The following is a 15543-nucleotide window of genomic DNA, read 5'->3' as shown; positions in this document are numbered from 1 at the left end:
TGTTTGAACTTCTTTTTATTGCCCAAACCAAGTTGCAAGCATGGGCAGTTGGTCTGGAGAAATGCACAGTGAAGCATTAACCAATGTTGTGCTGATGACAATATTTGCTGCTGTCACAATGGAGTTGTGTACCCAACTATTGTGGATTAGATAAGCCATGTCAGACCAAGTTCCACCAGTCTTCCCATGATGACAGAGCTTGGCCACAGATCAACCATACTCTGAACTCAATGCACAGGCGTTTTTGTTTCTCCCTGCCTGTGCATGTGACGGCCTCAACCTATGGCCTATATCTACTCAGACACCCCCTCACTAAAATGGGTTGAGTCAAGAAGTGCATAGCTCACATTTCTTGAATACCCTACAACTGCTGCAAGTGTTCTATATAGAATCTGCAAACTGACTTCAATCTATTTTTAAAGGGTTTTCGACCAATAGAACCGTGCCAAGACTGTAGAGACAAGTGGGTTAACTTCTTTGCCCGGTTACCATTTTTTTTTTCTGGAACTGCAGAAACTTCATGTAGCAAAACCTGTCACAAGTAAACAAATGTGAGGACCAATCTAATTCAACATACAGATCAGTGTCAAATATGATTGAACTCAATGACTGCAACCTTTGAAACAGCAAAATAATCATTACTTCTTGAGATTTGTTTACAGTGATGAGCAGAACTGACTTGATAGCCTCTTTTTACATCTTTGCAAGTCAGGTGAAATCACAAGATGGCTTGGTAAGACATTACTGATAAAGGAAATCATACATTTTTATAGAAAGCAGGACATTGATATGTTCCCTTAGTTTAACAAACTGACTTGTCTTTGTAATAAAATTAACAGTAACATTCTCTTGGAATAATAACGCAAACATTTGCAAATTACCACATGCAAAGTTGTGGAATGAGATACTTATGTAGACATCCATAGGAAGCAACTCCACCTTTCACTTCAGTAAGACAGCATTCAATCTTTGCAACAACATTCAAGTCAGTCAATAATACTGATTCAACGTGACATTTACAGACAGTGCAATTCAGGGAAAAGCTGTGCATAGACAGTTGATCAGATATTCACAGCAATGAATCCTAACACCAGCAACAAATTGATACACATCAGAATGTGCAGCGTTGATGTGCATTACAGCATAAATTAGGTCAAACTAATGCAAACTTAGGGGCCTAACTCGGGTACCCACTCAGGTACAAGATAAGTTATTACGGAAAGGGAGGATATGTCTACAAAGGAATCAAGATCTATTTGGGGAAATGTTTTGACTGGTCAATGTTCCATCAGTAGCGGGTGGGAGGGTTTCCCTTCAGGTGGTCCCAGTTGTTATATAGAGAGATGACAGAGCCAGGCCCCCTCGCGCTGGTCCACGTACACCCCCTATAAAAAAACACAAACTGTCAGTCACACAAGTCAAATCTAACCAGCCAACACTGATATCAAACCAACAATATAAACAGTGAAGGAACGAATGGAATTCTAGTACCACAGAGACATCTAGCAGCTAACCATCCCCCCCACACAGCCACAATAGAACAAAGACATGAGGTATGTTTCCACAGTCTACATTCAACACTGACTCTTGACAAAGGCATTGTAAAAGGGCAGTTTGTTGGTGGGAATTTGCACACGCCTATGGAACCTGGAAAGTACGCACAGCTAACAGCAACAGTGGGATATGTCTTCATTGGTTAATGGGACCCTAGTTAACACGATGCCCTATGCACCAGGCGGGGTTGAGTGACAGTTACCACGATGTTGTAAATCATCAGCACTAAGCATGATTTCACATAGAAACGTAGGAAAGTACACGAGATCAGCTTACAGTTCAGGATCAGGTTTGAATGGCAAAGCGTCTCAATGAGAACCCATTGCTATGGGCACGCAGAAGCAAAGGCAGACCCAACACGTCTTTATCAGGAGAGCTGAGTAGCAGCATGGTTGGCTGTCCCTGGCCCCATACAGCGGTAAGGGACAAGACTGATAAGTCCTCGTACTGTAGCCACAGGCCCACACCCACAACCAGCAGCCCCTAGATAAGTGTGTGTGATGCAGTAGGGGTGCTTATGTCACCATGGCAGGAAGACAGAGGTTGCTTGAATTACAACACCCCACCTACCCACACAAGGGAGCCCACAACCATGAGAGCAGAGCACTGATGCAAGGAGAATGCAAAACATGCTGTCATTGTCCAAAACACCTCATTGAACTGCTTTTGGATCATTTCCATACGCCGTATGCACCACCAGGGAATTTTTCTAAAAGAATGAAGATCCCTTCATATTAGGCTATGTGATAGGGTTGGGCACTGTAGCTAGATACAAAACATTTATTTTCCTTTGTGTGTGTCAGGATTGTTATTCATATCCCACTATGACGCTGTGTGAATCACTACCACTACTATTAAGAGACTTCTCAATGAACCACTAGTCTGAAACCAAATTGAATGGGAGGCAGACTCAGCTAGCAGAGGCATCAGCACAATGGGATAATGTTACAATTATGCAGGTTGGTTGCCAGTTGCCTCAGGACAACAACAAAAAGTCCAACTAGCTATGTTTATCCTACTTCCCTAATGGACGTAAGAAATGATCTGCATGTCTAGACGTTTTGCTGCAAGGTTTAGTGACGTGTGTTAGCAAGTCACACAAATGCAAGTCCATAATATTTGTTTTTAATGTTGATCAGATTCCATCTGAGTGTCCTTACTGGTGAAGGTCAGGGCCATACAGAGAGAAATGACTCTGGTCTAGACAAGACAAACCCTAACTGGAAGCAGGCACCTCTTCACTTGATTCATTTCCAATGGACACATTGCATGAGTGGAATTCTAGACGTTGAACACATCAGTGACAGAGATATTACGACCGTGATCAAAACCACGTTTTTTTTTAACAGCAGGGCTTTTACACAGATGGAGAGAGTATAAACGAGAGTAAATCAACCTTGAAAAAAGTAGCATAACTAGACTTTGTTTTGTACCATAAAAAGTCAGAAAGGGAAAGATTTTACGGAGACTACATGTGAGTCTAACGTTTAAAATGTGACAGACAGTATGTCTGTTTGACGAGTTTCAAGCATGTTCATACCAGAAATAATAGTTGTCTGGCAAAGAAAACCCGTGGGGTCAACTCGGACAGGGGAGCAGTGTTCATGTGACAACCTTAACAGTATATGAACTCTAAAGCTAAAACCCGTTGTTGATCCCATGGTTGTGTATTTAGTTGGGTGTCCTTAACCCCTCTGGCTGATGCTGTTCCCACGCCCCTCCCTCCCAGTGATATAGCAGTGTAGTCCAGTGCGAGCTTTCGAAAAACTTCCCCTCATGAATTTGGTGCGACGCATGCTGGGAAATGTTGTCAGCAGAGGAGTGTCCTGTCTAGATACGGTCTATATGATAACAAAATCTGGCAATTACAGCCTACTGTCCCTCCCTCCAAACTCACTGAACCCGTCATCAGTCTAACCAGGAAGTGGTGTCTGCAACAACCTCTTTCAATCACATGCAGACATCTGGGTGGAGTTTTAAGTGGAATCTACAAGGAAAATTAGAAGCATGTCAAAACCTGTTTAACCATTGAGACAAACCATCAGGTTTTCCTGGTCGACCAAACCAGAAAGTCCTAGATTGGTATTTTCTATTAGCTTCCACTAAAAAGAATATGCTGGGGGGGAAATCTAGAAGTGTTTATCATGGTCTGTCTGGTGTGTGTGTGTGTGTGTGTGTGTGTGTGTGTGTGTGTGTGTGTGTGTGTGTGTGTGTGTGTGTGTGTGTGTGTGTGTGTGTGTGTGTGTGTGTGTGTGTGTGTGTGTGTGTGTGTGTGTGTGTGGGTGGGTGTGGGTGGGTGGGTGGGTGTGTGTTTGAGGAGACACGAGGAAATGTTTCCAGACAACAAATCGGATTTTACCGTTCTGCATTCAACATCATACTATCCAGCCAGCTATTGTACTGGTGTTTGTTTGCTGTTTTTACATTTATTTATTTAAATTTTTAAAAAGTTCCTCTACCAGCCTGTGGACTTTTACAGCATGCCTTTCATTGTCCCAGCAGCAACAGTGTTGATGTCATCCTCTGCTCCCCGTGCCTTCTCGATGGCCACCCCCAAACACACTGTACAACCAAGCTGAGGACACAAAAGCATACAGGTGAATTAATGCCACATTATCTCAATAGAAACAACAATAACAGTATGCCAATGTGTGGCACTGCTCAAATTACACCAACGACTGCGTCAATCCTCTGGTGGGGAATGACGGCACTCACCCAGTGAACCAAGTGTGTTCGCCCATGTCGCTCCTTGGTGGGTCACCAGATTTAGGAGCCTAAAAGTGGGGATATCATATCCATTAAAAACACAGACATCTACAGTCTAAACACCAACTCTGACAACGTCAATGTGATACAAGGGTTGATTTACGACTAGGGGTTCTAGTAAAATGGCTGCGTATTGAAAACCTGATGCATGCCCGTTGAAGTTATGCTTCACTTTATATGGAAATCCTATATCAAAAAGGGTTATCCATGAGTTGAGGTGATCATCGGGCAAAGCGCTGAACAGCCTGTCAGATGATAATGTAGTTAGACTGCTGTACCTTCATGATTGATCTGATTCAGCTTCAGACATGCACAAACAGTCAAACTGCACTGCACATGACACTGTCTGTCTATCTTCTAACAGCGAACAGCTGGAAAAAGAATGACCCTGGTCAAACCAATATTCCAGTTGGAGCCGGCATTACAGTGAACACAATCTATCCGTGGCCAAGGCAGACTTCGCCCTCCTTCTTCTGTCCTGACAGGGACTAAGTCATGTGATTGCTCGGGATGTCAAGAGCGCTGACAAGGCCGATAAACCCAGCTGTGTTACAGCACTAAAAAGTTAGGTGTGTCGACGCAGGTGTGTTAAGCACAGGGTCATTCAATGGCCGGGTGAGTGTGACATAATCTCAATGAAAGCAACAACGTAGGTCAGATTTACAACAGAACACCATCATATAGGGCTACTATATCCAGTTTTCCATGGAACAATGTGTTATTACTGATACCGACTGGGGAAAACAATGATGCTGCCTATCAGCATTATAAATTCAGCCAAGAGGTTTGGTGAGAATCAATTTCAACAAATGTAGAGGTATGTAATTCACTGCTTCTCCCCCCTCTCTCTAGCAGTGGTCTGATCCCATCGGCAGTTTACCTTTGGACCACAGAGTAAGATCCTCACTATGAACTAAGCAGGAGATCCAGTGTTAATAATTACAAATGATGGATTAATGTCATACCATGTCACGTCAGATTATCCATGCATGTCACTTAGCTTTTCTTCTTTGCGTGGAGCAGAGTATACTTTGAGTAGATTTAAGTCCCAAATAATCACCTAGTTGAATCAATACAGATTGCAGATTGTTCACACAACCGATAAGATTGAGGTTGGCCAAAAATCTTGCTGCTTAAACATTATTACCCATATAGATGCATTTAAATACCTTTAGAAAGATCAAATGGAACCCTTGAATCATTGTACCAGCGCAATCATAATGGAGAACATGACAAGTTATCAACCAGCCATATGAAATATTTTGACACATACTGAACAAATTGGTGAAGACTGCCCTCTGCTGGTCGATACCAGAATGAGTAATTATAGTCTACTGAAAAAATTATTGAGACTAATATAACTCTTAATCTACTTTGTCTTTCAAATCCAGAAATAACTTGTGAAGGAGATCCAACTTAATTATATTTGACATTTCATACAGGCTCAAGAGCGAGACTAAGGGTCAAAACAAGATTTCACCTGTAATAGAACAGCCTCCGATGGTGAAGAAAGCCAGTTCAAATCGGCCTCTGACTTTGTTGGCATCAGTCGGTAAAATTAAGTCATCAGGGTCCTGTGGTAATATTATAAGTTATTAGCACCGGACTAGTATTACTAGAGAACGTTGGGTATGTCATTATTACCACAGAATGTGCGTTATTCCAGAGCACGATTCGGACGGGATTATTTTATTCCAAACTGCCCCTTGTAATTATTATTTTATTTATATATATTTTAAAAATGGACATTATGACGGAAATATGGAGGGTTTTTTCTAGGCGTGAAGATATTTCAACAGGTTCAGGCGATAACAGGCTACACTGAGCTTGGTTCCAAAGTTTCTAAACCATATATAGTTGCCATAATATTTGAATTGAGGAAGTGTGATCATAATCATTAGGATAGTTTAGCGATCCTTAGTAGAAGACGTCCTAAATGCCCCCCAGCCTTCAGATGTGCACCAAACAGCGCACTTGATATGCGTTTTTAGGCTATGGATGAGAAAGTTAACTTTTCATTTCCAAACGTTTAGCTCAGTTGTATGCGGCTTTGCGATCTATTAACAGCAAAGGTTGCATTACATTTGCGCATTTTTTTTAATGATGCATTTGGCGATGGGAATGCATTCGCACAAAACGTATAAACAAAAGCATTCACTGTGAAAGTTGATACATGAAGGCCTTCATACAGTATATAGGCCATGCGCAGTACTTCGTTAAATTGATCTGATCAGTTGTTTTATTTCTCAAACCACGGGCAACACCTGTCAAACTCAGACATTTCTCTCAAAACACGGGACTAGCATTATCAGAGGACCTTGGAGGTTATTCTGGCTGGAATTGTTACTCTCCTGCCATGTAAATTCCAAATCACTGACATGGCAGATTCGAAAGGGACTAAAATTACAGTTGTGCTCATGCACATAATTACATTATCCGACCTCCCCCAGTAAAACTAAACACATCCGATTTGTTGTATTGTAGATCCAGTTTGTGAACCAAAGTCATTCATTATACTAACTGGAACTCACATGTGTAAAATATCTTAAAATACGGTGAGCCGGGGCTCATCCCAGTCAATGCGTGAGGAGAGAAAAACACATAGACAATAGTCAGCTGACGCTCATTGCCACATCAAATAGGTCGAATTGAATTGCAGTCTTTCCATATCACATTGAGAAGTAATTTACGCCGAATTCAGTGTTTGAATATTCAGGCGATGCTCCACCAAATAATGCTGAAACCACCCTTACTGGGTCCACTTGATGATGTATTGTCCATGTTTCCTAATTAACCTGTGAATTTCTTCCTTCCTGGCTCAGTTAGTTAGTGAAATTAGCTAGTTAACTTACTTTAATCAAGGAATTAGCTATTAGCGCACCTAGGTAAAGGTAACTAAATGGCTTGCAATTTATCATTAGCCTATATACCAGCTATTCTGGGGAGCATTTAATTCAAACCCAGGCTGTTTGTTAGCTATCTATGTTAGCTAGCGCTTCCTCGTCTTGTTTCTGGCTATCTTAACACGAGCTAACTAACGTTAGCTATCTTCTGAGTATGGTACGGTAGCTAACTTACTATTACTGAATACTTATCTCTATACCTTAGCTAGCTACCGTTAGCTTCTTTGAAATTATTGGGTGTACTACTAGTTTCTCAACTCCGACCCAAGATGGTGGATAAATTTAAGAGACTTCACGCAGGCCTTTTAGCGTTGACAGTTTCGGTCTACTTAACTGGGTGTGTCTCCCTTAGACATCAATGCAATAGCAGCTGGGTCTGGTCTACATAGTTCGTTGACTTTCATTAAACTAGAAAAAAGCTGGGGGGAAACAGTGAGTGTAGTGTCTCGCTTCCAATTAAATTTCAATTTAAGGGGCTTTATTGGCATGGGAAAAAGATGTTTAAATTGCACAAGCAAGTTAAATAGATAATAAACAGTAAAAAATAACAGTAAACATTACACTCAAAAAAGTTCAGAAAGAATAAAGACATGTCAAATGTCATATGATGTCTATATACAGTGTTGTAATGATGTACAAAAGGGAAAATAAATAAACATAAATATAGGTTGTGTTTGTTCTTCACTGGTTGCCCTTTTCTTGTGGCAGAAGTCACAAATCATGCTGCTGTGATTGCACGCTGTGGTATTTCACTTAATAGATATGGGAGTTTATCAAAATTGGATTTGTTTTTCGAATTCTTTGTGGGTCTGTGTAATCTGAGGGAAATGTGTGTCTCTAATATGGTCATACATTTGGCAGAAGGTTAGGAAGTGCAGCTCAGTTTCTACCTCATTTTGTGGGCAGTGTGCACATAGCCTGTCTTCTCTTGAGAGCCAGGTCTGCCTTCAGCGGCCTTTCACATAGTCAAAGATTTCCTTAATTTTGGGTCAGTCACAGTGTTCAGGTATTCTGCCACTGTGTACTCTCTGTTTAGGGTCAAATAGCATTCTAGTTTGCTCTGTTTTTTTGTAAATTCTTTCCAATGTGTCAAGTAATTATCTTTTCGTTTTTTCATTTTATTTATTTATTTTATTTCACCTTTTATACTCATGATTTGGTTGGGTCTAATTGTGGTGCTGTCCTGGGGCTCTGTTTGTGTTTGTGAACAGAGCCCCCAGGACCAGCTTGCTTAGGGGGCTCTTCTCCAGGTTAATTTCTCTGTAGGTGATGGCTTTGTTATGGAAGGTTTGGGAATTGCTTCCTTTTAGGTGTTTGTAGAATTTAAAGGCTCTTTTCTGGATTTTGAGAATTAGCGGGTATTGGCCTAATTCTGCTCTGCATCCATTATTTGGTGTTTTACATTGTACACAGAGGATATTTTAGCAGAATTCTGCATGCAGGGTCTCAATTTGGTGTTTGTCCCATTCTGTAAATTATTGGTTGGTGAGCGGACCCCAGACCTCACAACTGTAAAGAGCAATGGGTTCTATAACTGATTCACGTATTTTTTAGCTAGATCCTAATTGGTATGTCAAATTTCATGTTCGTTTTGATGGCATAGAAGGCCCTTCTTGCCTTGTCTATCAGATCGTTCACAGCTTTGTGGAAGTTAACTGTGGCGGTGATGTTTAGTCAGAGGTATGTATAATTTGTGTGTTCTAGGACAACTGTGTCTAGATGGAATTTGTATTCGTGGTCCTGGTAACTGGACCTTTTTTGGAACACCATTATTTTTGTCTTACTGAGATTTACTGTCAGGGCCCAGGTCTGACAGCGTCTGTGCAGAAGATCTAGGTGCTGCGGTAGGCCCTCCCTGGTTGAGAACAGAAGGACCAGATCATCAGAAAACAGTAGACATTTGCTTCCCCTTTCGTCTCTGCAGCCACCAAATGACGTCACTCAAAAAGCCGTAAAGCCAATGTTCGATGTCCTTTGTTTGGCTCGACAATACATTTGGTATTTAGGTGGTTCGAAAAGGAAAGGGTGGAGGTTATTACGATTTAATTTAATAATGTGTAATATTTACATGTTATCTTAACAAGTAATAGACTGAAGGCGAATAATGTAACTGTTTTAATAGTGTTTGCTACAGTTTTCACGACACCCGGCACATGCTATGTCCTGTCCAATGACGTCTGTTCCTCTCTGGTTCATTGCCCAATGAAATTCGAGATACAATGCGTGCTGCGCAGGAGCGGTATATATCATGGATTGAAAATGCATGTGGCTAGCTTGCCACACACTGTCCTTCAACGCGTTTAGACAATCCACAGTATTTAAAATCAGTGACGATACGCAGCCATTGCCAAGGCTTGATATCCGTGTGGACGCTGGTTGTGATCTGACAGAGGTGCGGCAGAATCGACTAATTTCGTCGAGGGTCAAGACAACGAATCTAGAAGGATAAAAGCCCGGTAAATAGTCATCTCGAGAACATTATTAACTTGCACCATCGCTTTTTTCGGTATAATTGTTCATACGTCAAATTTGACTACATAACCAGCCTTATAATTTTAAAACATGACGATACAACGTCTTGGTTATGCGAAATATAGCCATCTTGCCATGTCTATTGCAATGAGCATTATGCCGGGTGATATGCTCGGGCCACGGTTTGGTGGCAATTCCTGTCAAAAAAAATCCATCTCGTAACGGGGGGGGGGACTTCTGATGACACTGAATCTGCTGTGGAAAATCGTATGAAGCCAGCTCTCGAGCCTTGGCTCTCGTTATATGCCCTCTAGCTGCATGTGTCATCGATGCTGGACTTGAGTCTGTCAACCTTCCAAGATGATCCACATGATCAGTGACTGTAGACCTGTTCATTGTTTAATGTATTATCATGATCAGTACTATGCTGCTTGATCAATAGAGAAATATGTGTCTGAGAAATCGATTGAATAATGCATGAATACGCAAAAAACATAGTCCATGGCGAATGCTCGGTGCTATTTTTATGGCGGGGGGGATGAATTCACGCCGCTGTGAGTATTTGTGTGTAGTCTGAGCTAGAGCGCCTTCTGAGCTAAAAATGCGGAATTAATAAAACATACATTACTAGCTCCCTTTGGTCGATATAGCTACCGGCATCCGCCCTGCGACAATGTTGCTTTGTCATTCACTATAGTTCTTGGATGTCATTTTAGGATTTGATTATGTTTTGGGCACAAGAAAGCAATCATTTTTTATACATCTGTCTGTTGTAATGCGGCCTTTTAGTCACAGCCGATTTAATCCACTCCCATCATGCATTGTGCTCATCCCAAACCTTACTGTATTTCCTGTTTATTGTTGCAGCTTTGTCTGGTAATTTTCTGTCATTGTGGCGTAAATCAACCTCAAATGTAGTGTATTAACTAACAGTCTGTAATTATCAATAATTTGTTGTTTTGCTCAAGCTCATACAAACGTTTAACGTAGCACCACACCTACTTAAGCAGTCGTTTTTTGTTTCATTTCCTCCAGTCAACGTAATGCAAAGCACTTCCTCGGTACACAATTCAACTCCACGTTTCGATAGTGAAAGTACAATTATGTCAATGTTTGAATCTATGATATTCAAACGTTCTTGTTTATTTGTGATATTGGATGTTGATGTTAATTTGTTACGATGACATACAGCTATCTAGCTAGGCAGCTGACAGCAGTTTTTACTTTTTTTCTCTCTTTTAGGAGTGGTGGAATCTGTTGACCCTGTAATTATAACAAGACCACAAGTTACACACATTGACGTTTAGGGTCAGGTCAAATGGAGGACTCAGAAACTGATTTGACTTCGTCTGAACCGGACGCACTTGGTGCAGACTTCATCACAGTGGAACTGGACACCCAGCCCATAGAATATGTTGTCAAGTGGGCAGAGGTCGGGTCCAAGTTCACAATATCCTGTGTGAAAAAGGAGGCGGACGAGGGATCTGGCCTGAATCTTGACCAGGTGAAGGCAGAGCCAGATGAGCCCTTTTTTGCCCAGTATGAGGAGGAGTTCCCTGGCTGTGACATTGCAGAACAGAGTGTCATAGTAAACGACTCTGATGAGGATGACCACACTGAGCCAGGGAGTAGCCATCTGGTCCCTGTTGGAGATGGCTCTGATTCAGGCTCGGAGAAAGGGGAATATAGCTCACCAGGGGGAAACTACAGCTGCAACTACTGTGGGAAGTGCTACAGTCATTCCTCAAGCCTCTCAAGACACCAGCAATTGCACACAGGAAAGGCACCCCTACCCCCAAACAAGCAAATGGATACAGGGTCAGGTGAGGGGAACAAATATAAATGCACGCAGTGTGCAATGCGATTCAAAAGCAGAAGAGCTCTCGGCACTCATATGAGAACACATCGGGGCATGAGAGTTTACCCATGCAACATCTGTGGGAAGGATTTTAACCACAGCTCCAGCTTGTCGCGTCATAGGCTCATCCACAAAAAAGGGAAGGGTATTCCCTCTGGTGTTCGACCTGCAGAAATCAGTTATGTCCGCCGCCCGCCTGGCAGCAGGAAAAATAAAAAGCAGGCTGGCGAGAAGAAGATCCCTGGCGAGAAGAAGTTCCCGATCGAGAAGAATCTCCCCGGAGAGAAGTTCTACGCGTGTACACAATGTGACATGACCTTCAAGAACTCCATTGGCCTCTCGAAACACCAAGTCTCTCATGTCAAGGATCTTCTGAATAACTATGCCCAGGGTAAAGACAGTCTCACCAAGTCCTCAGACTTGAAAATACGCCTCAAGTTGTGCTCGAGGGACAAACCCAACTTCTACACCCTTTGCAAGAAGAACAAGCGGTCAAGAGCTGCCAAGCGCCAGCGGCAGCGCCAAACATCAGTCTCTGAGGAAGAGGAAGGACAATATGCATGCGAGCAGTGTGACAAGCACTTCAGCCAGGCGCAGAGCCTCGCCAGGCACCAGCAAATGCACAAGGGAGACAAGTTCAGCTGCTCTTACTGTAAAAAGACCTTCGCCAGGTTGTCCAACCTCCACCACCATGAGAGATCTCACTCCACAGGGGGCAAGTACGAATGCACCACCTGCAACAAGACATTTGTGCACTCGTCTAGCTACTCCAGGCACAAGCGGCAGCACGCCGAGGAGGCCCACCAGCGCCAGTGGAAGGGCATAGATGAGATGGCACCACTTGATTCAGACTCTGAGTGAGAGCAGTAGTAGTCTGCTCTCAACTACCCACACACAGCTTACTACTCTGGCTTTCAGGGGTTGGGAGGTTTTTGGGGATCTTGTTTCGGACTTGAATTGGCATTACTCTTGAGTATATAACGTGTGTGTGATGATGACTTGTGGTATGGTATCAGCAAATTGCATATTTTTTTTCCTAGATTACACTGACTGTGTTGTCCTCTGCTGCCCATGCAAATAAATATTTAGATTTATTTAGTTCACATTCCCTTTTGGTCAGGGTTAGCTGCAGGGTTAGGGTGAAAGTGTTGCTAGAGTCTTGCCAGATGTGAAGTATACCGTACCATCTGTGTAGTATATCAGCCGTGTTAGGATGCCACCCTTGCTACACATCATCAAAATAAAACTGCTATAAAATGTTTCTGCTGTTGAGCAAACCCATTTCCTATTTTTCTGTATATAATCTATTTTTTATTTCCGTGACATGACAAGGGTCAAAATGAACCTTGCTATCAAACTAAATCAGGATTTGACCTCTAGGGGATTAATGTGATGTCTGCATGCCACCACACACAGTCCCTGGTTCAATCAAGCTTCTATGGTTTATCTTCAAGATTTACTCTATCTGTTCAGTTCACGCAAGTAATCTATGACTCTCAAACCAACCATCAATAAAATCAAAACAGTGAAGTACTTTATGAGAAACTAAAAAAGGTTGATTGAATCCAGGCATTTCCAATAAATGTGCTAAGATGAATCCTTCAATCAGGAAGCTGGCACATGTTACTTTCCCATCCCCTACTTAACATCACTTGTTTATGATCTCAATGACAACACACAGTGGTGAAATGAAAAAACAAAACAAAAGACATCTTTTTATATTTGGGATAATTACTTTGTTGCATCTTTTTTTTTGGAGAACTGCTAGCATCGAGTGATCAACCAAGTTTTTATGTAGTATGAATGCTTAGACCGTTTAGTTCTACTACACAGAGTTCGGATGAACATTCAGATTGTTGATTTAAGGATTTAATGTCGAAATATGAAGTCCAATCATATCCTTAGAACTTGAAAATACTATATGTGGTATTTGTCAACATATACTGACTGCAATTACCACAAAGTATAAAATTGACTCCATATATATGTATGCATGATGAATATATCTTGAGAATAGTTACAATATATGTCGTTTTTACATCTGCTGTGCGTGTGTGTAAAACATTGCATTTGTGAAAGTGAGAATAATTGAGATATTTAATATGTGCAGTGTATTTTGACAAATACCTTCAAATATTCCTGAGATTAGGGATTTCATATTTTGTACAAGTATTTGTCTATTGAGGTTGTAGGGGAAACTGCACTACTTATTTATGAATTGGGAACAAAGGTGCAATTTAAATGGCAGTGAATGTGATTCACAATGGCTATAGTTGAAAACATCTTTTCGGTGGCAAAGCCTTCCCCATTTGCCCCCAAGTTCCACCTTTTCAGATGTAACCTCTCACAAAATCCATGACTATTCACAGAAATATTATCAAGTGCTGCCAACTACTTACTGTATATCATCAAAGCTTTCAAATAATGCTTGTATACATGCATAGCCAGATGGATTTTATTTTCCAGTTAAACTGTTCAGTTATCTGTTGAAAGTGCTCAACTTAACTCCTTGTTTGATGTTTATATTTGCTTTAAACACAACCAGGGTACTCTGAACAATTATCGACATTTGACCTTGTGAATACCATTTTTACTGTTTAAATTGGAATTTAATTGTCACTTCTAACCTCTGTTTCTTTTTCTTATTTCTTGAAAGTGTGTAGAGGCATGTATCTAGCACAGACCCAGTCTATTGCACCCACACTGATAATTGAAGAAGAAAAAAATGATGAAAAAAGCTTGGTACCTTCCTTGTATTTATGTAAGTTAATGTTGGTTTGAAGAGCTAAATTCCCCTGGTTCCCCTCAAAACAGACCTTCATTGAGTTCAGTTTTATTTGGTTTGGTTTTCAGTTGTGGTTCTGGCCTTTTTTCTCCAGTGGCAAACAATATTCTCCTCTCTTTTGTTTTTCAGCAATCTCTGCCTTTTTAGATTCTGAAACTCATATCGTTTTCTTTTTTCGCTGTCATTCTTTCTTTTTTTGATGCAGCGGACCTACATCCTATAGAGAGGTGTATGTTTTTTGTATTGTGTTTGCCATTAGAATACAGTTGACTTGTTTTTGTCTTGCGTTTTTGTAATAAACCATTCATGAAAGAAATGGTCCATGATGTCCTGAATATATTTAAAAATGAGTAGGCCTATAGTTGATTACGGAATATTGGAACAACTAAATCAGTTAAGTTGATAACTCGATTGTGCGTTACCACTATTCAGTGGTTCTTGACTAATGAGTAGAATTTTTTTTTGTGTGGTTTATGTTCAATGAGTTAAATTGTTCAGCTACTGTTGATAATTCACCTGTGATTTGATGTCCCCCAACTAGATGGCAGCAAAACACTTTTTAAAAAATAAGTCAGTCAGCTTGACCCATTACAGAAACAGAAGACGTTTTTTCTTCCTTTTACAAAAAATTGTTAGAGAACAGTTTTTGCACTGATTTTATTTATCAGGTCTTCTACTCGTATTTAACACAATTAAATGTTTATTGACTAACTCAACTTTATAATGACATTTTGTTTTCTTTATCTGCTTCCAAAAAGATCTCACAGGGCCACAAACAATTAGGGCTCAATTCAATCTGTATCGCCCCAAGTGTTACAGATAGCGTGCTAGAAATGGAAAGGTCATTTCCTATTAAACCCTCATCTGCAGCGGTTACCGTGAATCCAGTCTCCGCAAACGCAGGAACATTGCCTTTAAATTTCTATCAGGCTGTAACGCTGAATTTCCGCGACACAGATTGAATGGAACCCTTAGTGTGTAAAAGACATGCAACTAATAGTATTTGTCTCACAGCCTGAGTTCCAGAACCTGTTTTGCTAACATTCTGCTCTTTGTACTCCGTGTCATTGCTAAACACGTTTAGCAGGGCAAGGAATGGAATGATAGCTAAACAGACTGGGACCCAGGCTATTTGTCTCAAAGGAATCCTACTCACTGTTCCTCTTGATTTACGTTGATTCAGATTCATGTCAGCTACATAAATA

General features: G+C 41.1%; 1 protein-coding gene and 1 long non-coding RNA gene across 6 annotated transcripts; one reads left to right on the top strand and one right to left on the bottom strand.

The window, feature by feature from the left end:
• Positions 1 to 3: 3 nt before the first annotated feature.
• LOC139562599 (uncharacterized) lies at positions 4 to 7522 on the bottom strand. Of its 5 annotated transcripts, none has more exons than XR_011672414.1 (5): positions 7424 to 7522; positions 5801 to 5894; positions 4270 to 4328; positions 4014 to 4129; positions 4 to 1385 (listed from the first exon to the last, which is right to left on the bottom strand). It is a non-coding gene; the product is annotated as an uncharacterized lncRNA (long non-coding RNA). The 5 variants fall into 5 exon arrangements; XR_011672413.1 differs by lacking the exons at positions 5801 to 5894; positions 7424 to 7522 and adding exons at positions 5286 to 5380; positions 5490 to 5576; XR_011672415.1 differs by lacking the exons at positions 5801 to 5894; positions 7424 to 7522 and adding an exon at positions 5490 to 5582.
• Positions 7523 to 9493: 1971 nt separating this feature from the next.
• LOC139562129 (zinc finger protein 135) lies at positions 9494 to 14654 on the top strand. Its single transcript, XM_071379495.1, has 2 exons — positions 9494 to 9679; positions 10938 to 14654. The coding sequence occupies exon 2, from the start codon at positions 11014 to 11016 to the stop codon at positions 12412 to 12414; it is 1401 nt and encodes a 466-aa protein (XP_071235596.1). The 5' UTR covers positions 9494 to 9679; positions 10938 to 11013; the 3' UTR covers positions 12415 to 14654.
• Positions 14655 to 15543: the final 889 nt, after the last annotated feature.

This window comes from Salvelinus alpinus, chromosome 32 (assembly GCF_045679555.1).
Source record: "Salvelinus alpinus chromosome 32, SLU_Salpinus.1, whole genome shotgun sequence".
Lineage (NCBI taxonomy): Eukaryota > Metazoa > Chordata > Actinopteri > Salmoniformes > Salmonidae > Salvelinus > Salvelinus alpinus.
This window is presented reverse-complemented; position numbering and strand designations above follow the sequence as displayed.